This window comes from Eurosta solidaginis, chromosome 2, assembly GCF_040869045.1.
Source record: "Eurosta solidaginis isolate ZX-2024a chromosome 2, ASM4086904v1, whole genome shotgun sequence".
NCBI classification, from domain to species: Eukaryota; Metazoa; Arthropoda; class Insecta; order Diptera; family Tephritidae; genus Eurosta; species Eurosta solidaginis.
In genome coordinates this window covers 59,940,800-59,957,078 of record NC_090320.1, presented here as the reverse complement: position 1 = coordinate 59,957,078, position 16,279 = coordinate 59,940,800, and the positions used below count along the sequence as shown (strand labels likewise).

Below are 16,279 nucleotides of genomic sequence, written 5' to 3'. Positions count from 1 at the left end.
ATCCGATGGCGGAAAAGAAAAATTTTATCTCTGTCCGGAGATATTTGCATTTGAAGTTGGCGATTTCCATGTGGTTGTTGTTGTGTTAGTACCCCCAAAAAAAATTGTGCATCACCGTGGCGGTAGCCAGGTGTTCTGCGCAAAAATACTATGGATCCGACCCCCGGTTTCGGAGGTACCCGCGGGTCTTTTTTCGGTTTTTCATTAATATCTTTTGAACGCGTTAACATTTTTATTTTCCGCCTTCGGATTATTAATACTGATGTCAAGACGCGTCGTTTGACATCTCTCTCGATATTTATGGTAGCGTATTAGCAGTCGACCCCTCAACTAGACTATTACCCTTTTTATTTTGTGTTTTTCATTGAATTTTGAATAATATTTTAACTTTAATAATTACTCTGGCTTTCAGTTATTGTTTTCCCACACTTATTTTAATTTGACATACACAACAGCTAGCAGGGTTGCAATTCAACCTGTAACTGCTATTAGTTTGAACATACCTCATCTGTGCCAAACGATACTAAAATTTTTTACTTTTTACAGCGAAACTTACGTTGCTTTTTCATGTTTTTGAACATAACGAGCAAATATTCACCCAAGTGAATACCTCAAACGCGACCCAGAAGCAAGTGAATATTTTGACAGCAAAAATGAGTGTCCGTGACACTTTGCGTCGCTATATAATACGAAAAAACTTAAGACAATCACCTACAGTCACCGATAGTCACGGAGAGTCACCGAAGTGAATGAATGCTCTTATATGATACGGATTTGGTTTCACATGGATGAAAGTGACTCTTCGCGTCGCTTTGCGTTATACATAATAACGCCATTAGTCATCATTCACAATGGTTCACACCAGAGAGTAAGTAATCGAAGCAATCGATCTTTTTTTAACAGCAACACTGTTTGCATTTCGAATATCAAAACACATGAAAGTGTATATATGAAAAAGACACGTGCAAAAGATTTAAATGAACTTCAATATATCTACATAAATTTACATAGGTACACTTAAATTAAAACACGAAGTTAGGAAAGTCAAAGTAGGGGAGAGTGTTAATTTAGATGGTTTTGATGTTATATCGACTTTAAAAAAATCGATATTTCGATACATCACTAAAGGCTGGTGTCAAAGATGACCGGTATGTTCTTCCCGGCAAAACGAATGTAAATGGGCCACAAAAGAATAAAATCGCTCCAGTTGACTTTAAAATAATTGCCTCAGTTAAAAACATACTTAAACAAGTTGCTAAATATATCAGGTTGCAGAAAAACCAGCGCTCCAGTACGTTATATCTTCAAGAGGTAAATATCCAAGATTTGATTGGTGTTGACCAACCTAACACGCGTGATCTTTTCAGCTATATTTTCAGTATACAAGTTGGGGTGAGAATAAGTTAATTTGTATGTATATTTAGTGGGTTTCATTAAATAATATCATTGTATTATTAAATAGAACAAGTTAAAATGCCGTCATTTTGTCCTCCCGATGCTTTGGATGTGGCAGGTAACGTGCTCGAGCGAATGGATATAAAAGATAGCTCCTCACCCGGTCTGCTAGATGTAAAAATCAACCTCACAGGAGTAGCACAGCATGGTTTTGCTACAGCCAGTGGACTAAATGATTATGATTATCAAAATATCTCAAGTTTATCGGTGGGCCCTAAATCTGCTATGCAAGTACATACAATTAATAAGGTGCCAATACCCGCTGAGATATTGGAACATTTCAAGCATATAAAGTGTCACTGTATGATGGGGTTGTTTCCGGAAATCGGTAGAGCGTGGTTAACTATTGATTCTGAAATTTATATTTGGACTTACGAGCAAGCGCGAGATGTTGCATATTATGATGGACTTAATCATTTAATTGTTAGCGTTGGTTTGGCGAAGCCCAAGTCTGGAGTATTTATAAGCGATGTAAAATATTTATTAATTTTGACTACACCAATTGAAATAATTGTTTTGGGTGTAACATTTGCTGATACTACGAAAATCATATCATCTCCCATGAGGAATATGCAAAGCACAACAACTTTTGAGGAAATGCAATTGATGAACAAGCCAATATTTATATTAAATTCGGACAATGTTGCTATTAATGTTGTACAGTGCAGTCAGAATGGACGTATTTTTCTAGGTGGACGAGATGGTTGCCTCTACGAAATAGACTATCATGCAGATTCCAGTTGGTTCGGGAAGCGTTGTAAAAAAGTTAATCACTCACAGAGTATAGTATCTGCTATGGTTCCTAGTTTTTTGAAACTTTTTTCGGATAATGATCCTATTGTTAGTATTGTAATCGACGACAATCGCCAACTGTTGTATACATTAACTGAAAAAGGAGCTGTAGAAGCATGGAATATTGGCACAGATTGTAGCAGTACACGTCGCTTTGCGCGGGTTTCGCAAGCTGAAATTGTACAACGAGCAAGTGGTATTTTAAAAACTGTTGACAACACCGTTTTTTCCAAAATAACTTCAATTTGTCCACTGTCAACTGATGATAGTTTAAATTTAAATTTACTAGCCATTACACAAAGTGGAGTACGTTTATATTTTGCTACAAGACCATTAAGTTCAGAAATACAGAATCCTAATCAACCGCAACAGCAACATATGCAACAAACGCAATTTTCTCATGCGCTACAAAAGCAAACATTTACCAATATTCCAACAACACCAACCGTTATGGCTTCAGCGCAGACAGCACAGGACAGCAATAAACCGCAAGGTCTTTATTTATATCACGTACGTCTTCCACCGGGTTATACACCCAATACTACAGTGAATAAACCAAAACAAGTACATACGGCATATTATAGTGAGGGCACTTTACTGCTGATATCTACATCACAGCAAGATCAAGATCATTTGTGGTCCATAAGCTCAGCACCATTTTTAAGCCGTCCATATTTAGCTGAAGCAACTGCAATGCTGAATTTGGATGGTATTGTGTGGAGTTTGACAGAAGTACGTGACAAATGTGAATCGAAATTAAACTCTGTATTGCGTAAAGCTAAAAAACCAAAAAAGGTGGTATTGCTCACAAATCAAGGCGCACATATTATAGCATTATTAAAACCAGTAGATATCCTTCAGCAATTACTTACCGCCTACAATGGACCACACAATGAAGCTGTTAAAGCATTCTTTCAAATACAAACTGAATGTGAAGCATGTACCACCTCTCTACTTATAGCGTGCGCAGATCAATATCGTAATACAGATTTGGCATTATGGGCTGCGCAAGCATTTTTACTATACGGCGGCGAACCATATTACCACTTTCAAATGCTAGCGAATACTCAGGGTGGACCAAACAAAATGAATCCACTAAACCCACAATTAAATCCTGGGCATTATAGTATAGATCGCAACATACCGCATATGTATGTTTCAACACCGATGCCACATACAACCGGTCAAATGTCACCACGTTCACCACAAATGTCACATACGATGCAACAATCACATTACCCTTTGAGCCCTATTAGTGCCGGTGGAGGGGGTGGCATCCAGGAAAATACACATGATAATAGTTTAATTGTTAACGATTACAATGCGGTTATTTATTCGGCCAAACATGATGGACTATATTTGTATGTCGCACGTTTACTGCGTCCAATATGGAAAAAACGTTGTGTTGAAGCGAATTTATGTAGTACATTAACGCAGGCTGACTGCACACTGATACTTGAGGATTTATTTGCGCTTAAAGTTTTCATTGATGCTTACATTGTAAATGATTTTTCTGGTATGACACGCGCTACTGCCTATTCCACACATACAGCAAGTTTATCAAATGGTTTTAGTCATGTACTGCCGTCTCACAATCAGTTGACAACTCAAGAACAACGTAATGCTGCAGTACAAGCACAAAATGAAGAGAAGCAATCAATAAACGCATTATATCAATTGGTAAAACATGTTTGTGAAATTATATCGTTATGGAAAATATTATGTGAACATCAATTTCAAATTCTTGCCACTCAATTACCAAAAGAGGAACAGACAACATTGCGTTCATGTACATTTCGTGATTTAACATTGAGTCGCACTGAGTCTTGTGCTGTACTTATAGCTGCACTTATTAACTCTTATCTCAAAGATAATGCAAGTGTTAGTATTATATCAGCGAAATTAAGAGAGGTTTGTCCCAACTTATATCGACATGAAGATGCTGTAACTTTTAAGGCCACTGAAATATTACTCTCAGCTAAAGGTTGCGAAGCATCCGATAGTAAAAATGAGAAACTAAGCACAGCATTACAACTATGTAAGGATGCCGCACCAAATTTACCCTTACAAAATATATGTCAACAATTTTCTTTGGCTGGTTTCGGAGAAGGAGTTATTGAGCTAACAGCGACTTGTGCAGCGAAAATAGATCCAGAGGAAATTGGTATACGTTATTACAATAGTGCTGAGCCAACCGAAGATACTGAAGGATATACCGCGTATTCGGCACGCATGACATGCTACAAGGAGGTACGTTTAATGTTGGATACCATTTATCAGAATCACTGTAATGCAAAGGAAACACCCGAATTCGAATTTCAACGGCAACAAGCTTGTGATATCAATGAAAATAGTTTCAGTGCACAAATACGTAAGCTTGTAAATTTAGCTATACAAATTAAAGATCCCCTCTTACATATAACTATCTACCAATGGCTAATGGCGCATGATATGATATCCGAGTTATTGGCTTTACCTGAACCAAGTTTGGGTGAGTTTTTACGTCGAAATGTTGTAAATAATCCCGGAAATTTGGACTTGGTGGATTTATTGTGGAAGTATTATGAGAAGAATGATCGTCATGCGGAAGCTGCAAAAATATTAGACAATTTAGCTAGTACGGAAAGCGATACAATATTACTTGATCAACGTATTGAATATTTAGCCAGAGCTGTTATGTGTATGCGTAATGATAGTTCGGGCTATTCCATTGCCAATGGGGTTTTACTCAAAGAATTGGAGGATAAACTTGAAATAGCACGTGTTCAAAAATGCATATTAGATACATTATCTGCATGTAGACAAACGGATCATAACGTAGTTCAAGCGTTAGAAAAACTAAATTATACATTGTATGACATAACACAACTTTATCAACAATTTGCTGACCCATTTGATTTGTGGGAATGTAAACTTACAATACTTAATTGTTCACATCATAATGATCCTTTGTTAATCGAAACCGTTTGGTCACAAATAATAAATAAGGCTGTCGATGGTACTGGCACTACACAAGAGCGTTGTACTCGTTTATTTACAAAGATGGAAACGTTAGTTAAAGAGTTTCGTGAATCAGGTCATTGCTTTCCATTGGCATTTATTATACGTGAACTTGAATTGAAGGCATGCCATTTACGTTTCCCAGAAGGTGTTGTTCCTGATAAGCTCGTTGCAATGAATATCGATATAGAACTTTTGATGGAATATTACTTTAGGATGATATCAATGAATGAACGAGTTTGGGCAAATGAAGGCAATGAATGGCATTTGGTGCAATCATCTATACGTGTAGTGACTTTATTATGTGGAAATATGCGTTCCATGTGGCATCGTTCTAAGAGGCGTATATTTGGAAAGGCTCAGGATATCGTATCTACATGTTTAAGTTTCTGTTATCAAAAACCCGATACTGAACAGCTGCGCAACACACTGAAGTCATTACAATGCCAATTGCAAGATAATTTATTGTAAAAATTTATTATGTTTTTTATTTCAATCTTTAAACGAAAAATAAATTTTTAAATATATAATTATAATAATTTTTATCTATACTTTCTAAATAAGAAATTAATTGTTGAACCAGATGTTGTTGTTGTAGCAGTGCTTCGCCCCATCCAATAGGTGCGGCAGATCACAAATTGTCACCAATGTCCTCTAACGGGAGTCCAAGGAAACTTGCTGTTTCAACAGGGGTGGACCATAATGAGAGGGGTCTTATAGGCGTTGGTTCCACATTACAATTAAAGAGATGGTTGGTGTCATGTGGGGCATACATTTTGTATGTCGGCGTTGATTCTGGATAGGTAAGAGTTTAACCTGCTACAGTATCCAGATCGAAGTTGAGCTAGAGTGACTCGTGTTTTGCCTGGGTAGTGTGTGTTCCTCTTCCGCAAGTTTTGGGTACTGTTCTTTGAGTACTGGATTCACCGGGCAATTCCCGGCATAAAGGTTCGACGCCTGTTTGTGGAGTTCACTGAGGACCTGCTTGTGTTTTTTGGCTTCATACGGTTGAGTTCTCAGGTGCCGTATTTCCTCATAATGCTTACGGAGATGACTCCTTAAGCCCCTAGGCGGTGTTGGTTCATCAATCAGATACCTGTCGGGATGCCCATGTTTCTGGGTATTCAACAGGAACTGTTTGGTTAGCATCTCATTTCTCTCCCTGATAGGGATTATTCGCGCCCCATTATGTAGATGGTGCTCTGGGGACATAAGAAGACATCCCGTTGCGATTCTGAGAACAGTATTTTGGCAGGCCTGTAGCTTCTTCCAGTGAGTAGTTTTAAGGCTTGGCAACCATATAGGGGACGCGTAGCATGCAATTGGATTTTTCGGTACAATTGCGGCTGCATGCTCACCAAAATATAGATCCTGATCAAACGTCACGCCCAAGATTTTGGGGTGTGGGACAGTCGGTAGCGTAGTGCCATCGACGTGGATGTTCAAAATGGTCGACATTTGGGACGTCCAAGTTGTAATTAAGGTAGCGGATGATTTATTCGGCGATAATGCCAGGTTTCGCGAGGCGAAAAAACTGGAGAGATCAGGGAGGTAGCTGTTTATTCTGTTGCAAATCTCATCGATCAGTGGGCCCGGGCCTGTGGCCATTATTGTGCAATCATCGGCGTAAGAAACGATAGTAACTCCTTCCGGTGGCGAAGGTAGTTTTGATATGTAGAAATTAAACAAAAGTGGGGATAGGACACCACCCTGTGGCACCCTTGTTTAATTCTTCTTGGCTTTGATGTTTCGTTTCTGAATTGCACCGATGCCTGCCGACCACCCAGATAATTTGCGGTCCACCTTTTAAGACATGGGGGAAGGGTTGACCCTTCCCAGTCTTGCAGTAACGTGTCATGGTTGACCGTATCAAAAGCTTTTGATAGGTCTAGCGCAACGAGTACTGTTCTATGGTGGGGCTTCTGATTTAAACCACAATTTATCTGATGACAGGCTAGCTGCAAATTTGCTTTGAAGTAGGGGAGCAAAATGGCTTCAAGCGTCTTGGCTACTGGTGATAGGAGAGATATCGGGCGATATGACTCTCCTATGTTAGCTGGTTTCCCAGGCTTTAGTAGCGGGACCCCCTTGGCCATTTTCCATTTTTCGGGAATGACAAAGGTGGAAAGAGACAGGTTGAAGACATGCGCTAAATATTTGAAACACTCTTTCCCTAGGCTTTTAAGCATCGTCTGGGCCCACTGCTTTGGATGGTTTAGCATGACCTATGGCACCCTTAACCTCTTTGGCGGTGATGGTAATCGGAGACGCGCTTGGATTTATGCTTATGTGCGTGTCTGTTGGCCCTCCGTCTAACTTTTTCGACCGTAGAATGCATTATATACTGTCGGCAGAAAGCGCTCGCGCATTTTTTCGCATCCGACATGGCGATGGAAATTTTTTCATTGTGCTTAAATGGATTCGATAGGGACTTTACGGTGGACCAAAGTTTACCTACACCGGCAGAGAGGCTACAACCGCTTAGGTGCTCCTCCCATTTCGCCTGCCTGTGTTCATCCACAAGCAATCTGATGCGTTGATTTATATCCCTTATTTGGGGGTCGTCGGGATCGAGCTGTCTTATAAGGTCACGTTCTCTCGCTAAATTTGCATCCTCCGCCGAAAAGTGAGGCCGAATTTCGGGAATTCTACCGGCGGGAATGAAACGAGCCGAGGCTGATTCAATGACCTTGCGGAAAGCACGCTCCCCTTTGGCGAGCATCAGGCGGGAACCGCTCTCACGATCTTTTCTGTGGACATTATACCCAGAACAGGTCTGTAGAGCAGATCTTGCTTTGAGTTTAGTCTCTTGAATCGCGGTGATGCGGATGTTGTGCCGCTTCATGAAATCGACTATGTCCGTGATCTTCCCAGTTAATCCATTACAGTTTAACTGAAGAATTCTGAAGTGCAACGGGGGAGACGTCGTCACTCTAGGAGTAAGAGATGAGTGACTACGCCTGAGTTCTGAAAGGCCAGGACGCAACTGCTGTTGGGGCCCTGGGACTGGACGTACTTGGGTAAGCATTGGGGTACCCGGTGTAATTGGATTAGCGACCTGGCAACATGGCGCAATGAGACCCGTCGGAGGGTTGCCGTCGCGGAGACCAGAACATCTAGGAAAGTGGCACCGCCCAAGGCAGGAGCTGCACTGGGCGGATGTCGCAAACATATATATTCTGTGCTGGCAAATGGCGCAAACGGGGGTAGGGACTAAGAGTCTGTTTCCCTGACCTACACGATTGCTGCCGGAAAAGAGGGGGGGGGGGGTAGAAGACGGGGGCAGGGGCTGATGCTCGGCATTGCTACCTACTCTACTACGGAGATAGTAGTTATGAGTGGTAGCGGCCGTTTGAGTTGTTGGAGCCGTGGGGCGCGAGCAGCAGCGGGTACTTGTTGTGGTTTGCTGAGCAGCGGAGCTGCTGGAAGGTAGTGAGGGGCGCTAAGGCGTAGTCTACGGGACGCCCTTGGGCGTGAACAGCAAGGAGCCACAAAAGATTTATAAAAGTTACGTGGACGTCGGGTTTAGGGATCAAGCCTAGAACAACCTGTCCGATGCAACCATCCCTTACACGAGACACACTGAACAGAGTATGACCGTCCTAAAAAGATTCTTTTCCGGCAGATGCAGCAAAACCATTTCTCAGGACCGGGGTCAGGAGACGGACCCGTATTGGGTTCGATACCTTCCCGGAGCAAGAGAATATGGAGCAGTCCCGCTGAAAGGAGCTGCTGGGAGGATGACAATTTATGGGAGGGACGCAACAAATTAAATGGGGTTACACTGAAATGACAGTCTTTGGTCGGGAAAAATCCCGAGTCGCTCCGGTACATAGAACCGACTGCCTTGGGAAGCGTGTTGAACCAGATAGATCTAAAATGTAAGGCGCGTTAACCTCCGAAGATATTTTTGGGCCGAACTTCTCTTCCAAGTTGCGCCGTGCTCCTTTTTAATTTTTCTTACAAATTGGCAGGAAGGGTCCTACTCGTTTTATGCTGACTCCGAACGACATCTGCAAGGCAGATGAGTTTTCACTGAGAGCTTTTCATGGCATAAATACACTCGGAGTGCTTGCAAACACTGCTGAGGGGCGACCCCGCTTAGAACAATTTTCTTCGAATTACAAAACCTTTCTAAAATTTTGATGTTGCTTTGCCCGGGGCGTGATCCTAGGATATTCGGTGTTTTAGGAGGAGCACGCTACCATCACACCACGGCGGCTGCCATAAAATGCTAAGGCAATACAACTCTTCGCAGGCTTTGTAGAGTTCAACCGCTATGCTAGCCATTATCCATATATGCATCCGGTATATCTCAGGACTAGCTACTTGCGATACTTCCCCGATTGCCGTGCCTTCCATGAGGAACTTGGTGTCGCCAGAGCCTTAATATGTGTATTTTGTTATTGTTGTTGTAGCGATAAAGTTTCTCCCCGAAGGCTTTGGGGAGTGTTATCGATGTGATGGTCCTTTGCCGGATACAGATCCGGTACGGTCCGGTAATAGAGCACCATTAAGGTGCTTGCCCGACCATCTCGGGAACGATTTATATGGCCAAATTAAACCTTCAGGCCATCCCTCCCTCCCCACCCCCAACCAGCTTGGGGTTGCCAGAACCTCGTCTGTTAGTGGAACTGGATTCGCCGCGGATAGGTGAAGTTGACAATTGGGTTTGGAGAAGCTATATATTGCGTTGGCAACCTGAAGGGGTTGCGCTACACAGCCCCTTGAATCTGGTATTTAAGTTGCCTCTTACGACAGGCATACCTACCGCGGGTGTATTCTGACCCGTAAACCCTCCCTTCGGGTAGGGGAGGTTGAAAACTGTTTTGCTGAAAATGTAAAGCTATAAAGCTTTGTATTTCGCTTATCAACCCCTTGAATCCCAAGCTTGGTGAAGTCGAAGGTCGCGCGGCACTAAGATACCCATCGAAGCGCAGGTATGGAACTAGGTGGCTAAGCACATGGGACAAGGTCTCCAGGTCCCTTCCGCATTTGCGACAGCGCTTATCTGCGTCCATAAGCCACCTCTTTGCAGCGTTCAGTGGGGCAACATTAGGGCGTGCAGTGTATAAATCGCGGATGATGGAGCGGAAAAGAAGTGAGGGGAAAGACAGAGAGGAAGAAACAGACACAGAGAAAGAGAAAGGCAGAGGGGAGTTTGAATAAAAGTATACGGAAAAGGGGGAGAGGGGTAGAGGAGTAAAAGGTAAAAACTTCTAAAAACTTATCCAGATAGGCCAAAGCTAGGGCAGAACCACGTCTGCCGGGTCTGTTAGTATAATATATACATATCCTATACAACTGATTGTTCAGATTTTATGAATTTTTGGAATATAATTGGATTATTGTTCAGCCCCGTTCATGAAAGGTATTAGCCGTGCTGTGTCGAAGACAGTCCCGCCCTTAGTGTAGAGGCACCCTGTACCTCTATGTTTTGAGTTGCACATCGCTGCATTCCTGCATTTCTACAATGTCAATTTATACCAAAACGAAAGACAAGTTTTTGCCGGCTCGCACATAACACCAATACATACATATATTAACTAAGGGATACTATCATCTCTAAGTGATACTATCATCTCTAATCCGATGCTAAGCAGTGGCTTGTATGCACATCAATAATTCAATCATTATGTCTACACACCTGTACATACACACAGCGGAGAAGCAACGCACAACCACATACATAAATCTGAGATACTCCCGAAAGTATGCAATGGTTGTCCTAGTATCGCTCACACATACAAACACATGCAGATATCTTATCTGAGATGCTCCCAAAAGAATGCAATTATAATTGTGTTCACATATACACGCGCATATGAGAAGCTAAAAACGTAGTAATTTTATAGCTGATGGCCAACTAGTAGATTCTGGAAATGGAAGCGCCTAGAAGATGCGAACGAGAAATCACAGAGTATAAAAAGGCAGCAACAGTGGAGGCGCGACAATCATTTAAGCAAGCTATTGGTTGTAAAGTATCAGTGTTATTGTGAAGTACTTTAATAAAGGCCATTTTTCATTATTAAATATTGGAGTTATTTATTCAACAGTTTAGTGATTCGAACTTAGCAGAAGGTTGCAAATAAGAGGATTTGCAGTAAATTCGTTACAATTGGTGTAAGAAGATGAATTGTTGAATATATTCCGAAGATTGTGAATACAACCTGGACATGGCAAAGTTGAGTGAATTAAAGATCCAGCAACAGAAAAAGGAGTTGGAGAACCGTGGATTGAATACAACCGGTAATAAGATCGAACTTCAAGCACGGCTACGAGGGGTAATGGAGTCGCAAGGAATTGATGTGGACGAGTATGTCTTTTATCCTGATGGGGACGAGACAACAACAAAAATTGAAGAGAAAAACGAAACATCGCAGACAGTTACGAGCACAGACTTGAATATGATATTGACTGCAATATCTGCACAAACATCGACAGTAACATCAATGTCGTCGCAAATGTCATCTCAACTTGAAGAACAGAAGACATATATGGCATCACAATCCAAGGTGGAAACTCAAGTGGAAGAACAGAAGACATATATAGCATCCCAACTGGAATCACAGGAGGCACGTATGGTATCCCAATTGGAAGCGCAAGAGGCACGTATATCTGAATTGTCGGCAGAAATTTTGGAACAGGTATCATCAAAACTGGAAGCGCAGAATGCAAAAATTGCTCAATTTCAGGCAGAAGTAGATGATTTAAAAGGTCGTATGGAGCAGTTACAACTAAATCGCCCAGCTGTTTCAGCAAGTAATCCGAAGGTAAAAACTCTGTCCTTTGACGGTTGTGTTCCTTCCCAGGTCTTTAAGCTACACTTTGAGAAGACCGCAGCAGTGAACAACTGGAATGCTGAAGATAAAGTTGCAGCTCTATTCGTAGTATTGAAGGGGCCAGCAGCCGAAATCCTACAGACGATTCCCGAAGGAAATCGGAACAACTATGAAGCATTGATGGCTGCTGTAGAACGACGTTACGGAAGCGAACACAGGAAACAAATCTACCAAATAGAATTGCAAAACCGCTACCAAAAATCTAACGAGACTTTGCAGGAGTTTGCTTCAGGCTTTGAAAGATTGGCTCATCTTGCAAACGGACGCACCTGTGGAATACACTGAAAGGGTAAATATTCAGAGTTTTATAAATGGCATACGGGACGTCGAAACAAAGCGAGCTACATACGCAAGCCCAGCTGAAACGGTATCCCATGCACTGACTCAGGAAACAGCGTCACTTTTGAGTAAGCCCGCATACAAAGCTAATCGCGTGGAAGTGGAAAGGCCAGACTGGGTAGACACAATTTTGGAAGCATTAAAAGGAACGCAGCAGAAAAACGATGGTGGCTTCAAATGCTTTAAATGTGGAAAGCTAGGGCACATTGCACGTTATTGCAGTACCAATCCTAACAGTTCCAGCAATGTGGGTGACCGTAAACGCAAACCTGAAGGAGATGAGCAAATCTCCAAATCCACCCAATCGCTAAACTAAAGCGAGTCAGCCGCAAGGGGCGGCAGCTGGCTCCCTCATGTGAATGCCCCATAATCTCTATCTCGCAAATTGGAAGAAGGTCAAGCAATCTTACTGTAGGAGGACATGTGGATGGAAAGGAACGTTTACTGACTGTAGATACGGGTGCATCTCACTCCATCATTCGATCAGATTTACTCAACAAGAAGATAAGACCATTGCTTGGAGCAAAATTACGTACAGCCGCGAGAGAAGACACCCAGGTAATTGCAAACGTAGCATGTGAAGTAGCAATTGGGAACGTCACGGTACTACACAATTTTATAGTGGCAGAGATTGTTGATGAAATCATAATTGGAGTGGACTTCTTAATCGACCAAGGCGTCAAGATCGACATGCAAAGCAAGACGATGCGATATAAGAACATGGATGTGCCACTTAATTTCGGCTACGAGAGAGGCTACAGCAGTAAACAAGTGCTGGTGGAAGAGAGTCAGCAAATACCACCAAAATCAGAAGCAGTCATCTGGGCAAAGGTTTATTGAGATTGTGGGACAAACAAATTGTGGGTTGTCGAAGCAGCAAACAAATCAGCACCGAACATACTTGTAGGAAAAACCCTGGCTATGACAAAACAAGATGGACGTATTCCGGTAAGAGTACTCAATGAGTTCAAGTCACCACTCAAACTGACCAAAGGGGCTATTTTGGGAAGATGCTAAGAGGCTGAAGTAGTTATTAACTGTGAACAGCTCCAGGAACACGTTTCATCTAGTAATACTGATCTTTCAAATGACATCACGTCATGGACGGAGGGGCTAGAGGAAGATTATCAGAGTAAAGCAACTGCTCCTAAAGTACGCAAACACATTTGACTAGGATGGTTCCAAACCAGGCCGCACCAATGTTGTGAAACATCAAATTGACACTGGAGACGCGAGGCCGATACGTCAAGCTCCTCGTAGTGTTCCACTGGCAAAACGGGAAGTTGTGAGTCAAATCGTACAAGAAATGAGCGACAGCGGCGTCATCGAACCATCAGCTGGTCCATGGAGCTCACCTGTGGTACTTGTGAAGAAGAAGGATGGGAAAATTAGGTTTTGCGTGGACTACCGCAAGTTGAACGACGTCACGAAAAAGGATATCTACTCATTGCCAAGAATTGACGACACTCTGGACTCGCTCTCTGGTACGAAATGGTTTTCCACACTGGACTTGAAAAGTGGCTACCGGCAAGTGGAGGTGAAGGAGGAAGACAAAGAAAAAACAGCCTTCAGCGTCGGAGATGGTCTTTGGCAATTTACAGTAATGCCTTTCGGACTTGGTAATGCACCAGCTACTTTTGAGAGACTCATGGATCAGGTATTGAAAGGACTGCATTGAAAAACTGTCATTTATTGTTCAGTTTAATAGTTTTATGTGACTTTCATGTAGTGTAATTGTTTAATGTCAAAATAAATATTAATTTAATGTTCTACAAAAGCTCTTAACTTCAATAGCCCGTATGCCTCTAAAATTTTTTCCAAATTTTGCTGTCCTCCAAATTATCTATGTCGGCTAGCTGTGAAACAAAAGCATAGAAGTTAGAGTTTTTGTAAAAAGCCGTAAGTTGAACAGTTACATGAAAAAGTTTTTGTCATATACTTGATCACGCTATATGGCGGAGAGTGAAGATTGACGAAAATTCGAGAATTTACGTTTTGCGGAAATCAGCTGAACTTGAATTTTTGGGTAGTACGATTTGCTGATAATTGCGATGGTGGGTGGCGGTAGTTACAACTTAAGATCGCAAGGTGACCAGGTGTATGCAGATGCTGAGAGCATGGATGGTGTGCCAATTGCACAATTTTCCGCGGTTGTTGCCAGTGTTAAGGCATTAACGGATGCTGTGACCCAGTTTAGAGCAGCCACGGAGGAGAGTCAGCGTGACATAGAGCGCCTTCGCGTCAGAACTACAACCAGCGGCACCAATGCACCAGGTGAGTGAAACGCCAACTGAATCTTTGCTAGAACGACTCACCCAAAATATATTGTTAAAAGCTAGTGAATCAACAAAAAAGTTATACGACTTGTCTATATTTTCGGGCAACACGGAAGAGTGGCCTCTTTTCTTGGCTAATTTTAAACATACAACTGAAGCGTTTCGTTATGGTAATAGACAGAACTTGATGCGGCTCCACAAGTGTTTAGTGCCATTGTCGAACTTGAGTTTCAATTTGGTCGTCCAGACCTCCTAGTAAGAAGCCAGCTCACCAAAATCCAACAGTTTCCGAACATTGCCGAAAATAAGGTTAAGCAAATTTTGTCGTTTTCAACAAAAACCCGCAATGTCGTAGCGTTTCTAACCTCAGCTAAATGTGAGCACCACCTGAATAACACCACACTCTTAGAGCAACTTGTTACCAAGCTGCCACCTACCAAGCAATACGAGTGGACCAGACATGCGGTGAATATAAAGCCATATCCGACAATAAACGAGTTTTCGCAATGGCTGAGTGATCTTGCCCGAGTGGTTCGTCTAATGCCACAATCAACCATTGCTACGAGAAGTCAACAACCACCACCGCATCCATAGTCCTCGCGGCGTGTAATGTTAGTTGGCAGCGAGCGTCGACAAGAGCATACAGCCAGTTTAAAGTGTTACGTGTGCGATGGGTTACACTCGATTAGCGATTGTCCAAACTTCCATCAGTCAATGAGTGCACATGATCGTTGGGAAAAGGTGAAAACCTTACAACTTTGTTTCTCGTGCTTGCGTAAGGGACATAACACATCTAATTGCCGTACCAAAAAGCCTTGTAGTGTAAACGCATGCCTCCGATATCATCACAAAAGTCTGCATGAAGCTCCGATCTCAAGCTCTACCCCGCCAACAGTACAAAACAGTGGTGCATCTCAGCCGTTACTTAATTGTAGGGAGGTTAGGTTAGGTTGAACTGGCCGGTCCATGAGGACCTCACATAGACTGATTGAGTCCGTAGTGTTACCAGAAGTTTGTTTTAACGACCAAACTGAAAAACCCTATCAAAAACCAGGACCTATGTTATAAAATAACTCCGTCCTCTTGGCAAATACTAGAAGCTTCCTGCTGACAGCTGTATCACTCCTAATAGCTGGAGTCTTAGCCTGGGAAGTGCAGGGCACGAGCACAGACCGTGCTCGGTCGTTTCCTCCTCCAACCCTCACTTCCTACATCTGCTATCACTGACCAAGCCTAATTTAAAGGCATGTGACGCCAGAAGGCAGTGTCCAGTCAGAATACCCGTCATGAGTCTACAGTCCTCTCTTTTTAATGATAGATGCAACTTTGTTAGTCTAAGGTTGTAAGACCTACACATCATCTTCGACACTTTACAGCCCCGCGCTTGAACCCACGCCTTTGGACATCTACGGAACAAGCTTCAAAGGATGCGCCCTTTTTAACTAATTCGTCCGCTTTTTCATTCCCATCTATTCCCATATGCCCTGGGACCCAATATAGATGTATGCTTCTCCCTGTCCCGATTCTCTCCAGAGACTGCTTACACTCTAACACGCATTTAATTGCTGTGCTATG

At 42.4% G+C, this 16,279-nt stretch overlaps 1 protein-coding gene across 1 annotated transcript; it reads left to right on the top strand.

The window, feature by feature from the left end:
- Positions 1–931: 931 nt before the first annotated feature.
- Positions 932–5,798, top strand: Nup154 (nuclear pore complex protein Nup154). Its single transcript, XM_067765540.1, has 3 exons — positions 932–1,311; positions 1,368–1,392; positions 1,463–5,798. Exon 3 carries the CDS (start codon positions 1,474–1,476, stop codon positions 5,716–5,718), a length of 4,245 nt encoding a protein of 1,414 aa, XP_067621641.1. The 5' UTR covers positions 932–1,311; positions 1,368–1,392; positions 1,463–1,473; the 3' UTR covers positions 5,719–5,798.
- Positions 5,799–16,279: the final 10,481 nt, after the last annotated feature.